The 2,719-nt window shown below is 37.4% G+C and overlaps 1 protein-coding gene across 1 annotated transcript; it reads right to left on the bottom strand.

Moving 5' to 3' along the window:
- Positions 1-711: 711 nt before the first annotated feature.
- HELRODRAFT_134081 (hypothetical protein) lies at positions 712-2,512 on the bottom strand (the record flags this gene model as incomplete). The annotated part of the gene is made up of 4 exons (XM_009026436.1): positions 712-785; positions 1,358-1,505; positions 1,907-2,006; positions 2,391-2,512. Coding segments are annotated over 4 exons (444 nt in total), but the record flags the coding sequence as incomplete, so codon positions are not given.
- Positions 2,513-2,719: the final 207 nt, after the last annotated feature.

Raw genomic sequence — 2,719 nt, 5'->3', positions numbered from 1 at the left:
TAACACACACACACAGAAACACACACACAGAAACACACACACACAGAAACACACACACATACACTCTCACATACACTTTCAATCACACGTACACTTATATAACACCTTAACGCAATCATTCCCAATTAGAGTAGTTATTATTATTATTTTATTAAAATATTACCGTATCAAATTTTCGATAAAAGTCAAAGACGTTCAAGTGATATAATACTGTCTCAATAGATGGATGGAAAGTTAGATAGATAAATAGATACATATCCTATATATCTATTACGTATTTGGTATATATATATATATATATATATATATATATATACACTCTGTAATGATATAGTATACATATATATGCAATATGCATATAGACGCTATCAATACATTATCGCTAATTACACGGAATATATGCGTTAAATTAAGTAAATTAAGTAAATTTTCAGAAGAGTTGCTCAAATCCAGATAAAAAATAAGTTGTTTTACTCCAAAATAGCAATTTCAACTAAGTAGAAATTAGTTATTTTGCTAAGATTAACATTTAATTACGATAAGAATTAAGCAGTTTTTTCTTTAAAAAGCCATTCCAAAACAACAAATTTTATAATTTCATACACAAAAAAATTAATTCTTGTAAATATTTTTAATCTTAACTCCGCGCATAATTAAGTCATCGCTGGTGAGTAGTGACGAACTGACTTCGCCCTCCTCTGAATATTCATAGACCTGCGGCTGCCTATAGGCCAGTTCAAACTTCCCAGTGTCACATGACTTGTTTTGATGTCTATCGATTACAACTGTCATGGCGGAATTTATGGCGGTGAGGATGAAGATGAGGTTTGTGGTTTTGATTATGTAAAGATGGATGGATGAATGGATGAATGAATAGATGGAAAAATGAATAAATGGATGAATGGCATATTGATAACTGCCTTGACTCGCTAGGCTCTGGTTCTAATTCTGTCTGGCCAATTCCCAAATACTATCATACGCCAAAAGACAGCTACCAATAATATAAACAAAAATCAATCAAAACAACTGTTAAAAAATTGTCCCTAAAATCTATCAATGATATCACAACAAATGTATCCCTAACAGGTAACAAAAAGGCACTAATATCCTCTCTCTCTCTCTCTCTCTCTCTCTCTCTCTCTCTCTCTCTCTTTCTCTCCCTCTTTCTCTCTCTTTTGTCATTCTCTCTTGAAAATGTTTTCAAAATTATCAAAATTATTAATTAACAAGCAGCACTGCAGTAAAAGGCGGGGGCCTCTTGCGATCGAATCCAGTCACAGCGAAAGCACTACCAAACACTTTAATCAGCGCACCATCGCGGCTTCCATAACTAACATAAAGGTGCTAAAAAAAGTACCTTTAATGGTATCTTCGAGAACTTTTTCAACTAAATATGCAGTGGCGGTGGTCGTCCTTGCCATACTTGGGCTGCTGTTGATTTCAATGAGCCATGGTGTGAAATCTTCCAGTAGCATGAAGTCGGCACCGAATAGTTCAAATGAATTCTGCGTCATATGTGTGGATTTATCGATATTCAGTCGTTCGTTCGTTCGTTTGTTCGTTCGTTCGTTTGTTCATTCATTCATGTATGTGTTTGTATATATAGTTTTGAGTAGGTGTGAGGGTGTTGTTTTGTGTGCGTGTCGTATATGTTGCTATGTTGGTACACATAAATTATCTAGTTAAAAAAATTAGTTGAAATTATCATCAGTCATCCATTCAGTGTAAAGTAAGCTATATTTCAAATCCAGGCAAACCGTTAGCCCACTCTACCGAAATCGTGTTCGTAGTTTAACACTCAGCGCTTTTGTTAACATTTTTGCAGGTTTAAAGCTTCTTTTAAAAGATTTCAACTGGATAACTTCAATGAAACCGGCCGGCCGGCAAAAGACGAGATCCAACCAACCTTGCGATGGTCGATGAGGTCTTGCGTGCAAAGCAGGGCGTTCAGTATCCCCTTCTTCATTCCCGGTACGATGATGTTGGCCCATGGATCTGGCAGGTTGCTGTATGTCGATCTGTGTGTGTGTGTGTGTGTGTGTGTATGTGTACGAGTTTGTGTGTGTGTGTGTGTGCATGCGTGTACGAGTTTGTGTGTGTGTGTGTGTGTGTGTGCGTGTGTGTGTGTGAGGGCGATAGACAGAATGAGGTTTTGTCGGAATGATATTGTTAGATGGTTGTGTGTGTGTGCGTGAGTGAGAGAGAGAGTCAATGCAGAGTTTAGCATACTAACAACAACACAACAACAACCACAAAACAAACAACAACAACAGAACAAACAACAACACAACAACAAAAACCAAACAAACAAAAACAACAAAACAACACGGCAACAACAACACAACAACCGCAAAACAAACAACAACAACAACACAACAACAAAAACCAACCTGAGATACGATTTAAACTCTTCACACGTCCACATATTATCGACAGGCAGCATTTTGGACCGGCAAACAGACGGTTGGTACTGCTTTTGAACAGAGTTGTTCGATAAGTGGATGGATCTTGGGTTATTGGTTGGTTGATTGATTGATTGATTGATTGATCCATCCATTCATTTAGTCATTCACTCATCCATCCATTCTTTCATTCACTCATCCATCCATCCATCCACTCACTTATCCACCCATTCACTCCACTCACTCACTCACTCACTCACTCACTCACTCACTCACTCACTCACTCACTCACTCACTCACTCACTCACTCACTCACT

This window comes from Helobdella robusta (genome assembly GCF_000326865.2).
Source record: "Helobdella robusta unplaced genomic scaffold HELROscaffold_47, whole genome shotgun sequence".
NCBI lineage: Eukaryota > Metazoa > Annelida > Clitellata > Rhynchobdellida > Glossiphoniidae > Helobdella > Helobdella robusta.
The sequence above is the reverse complement of the archived record's forward strand: the minus strand, read 5'-3'. Positions and strand labels throughout refer to the sequence as shown.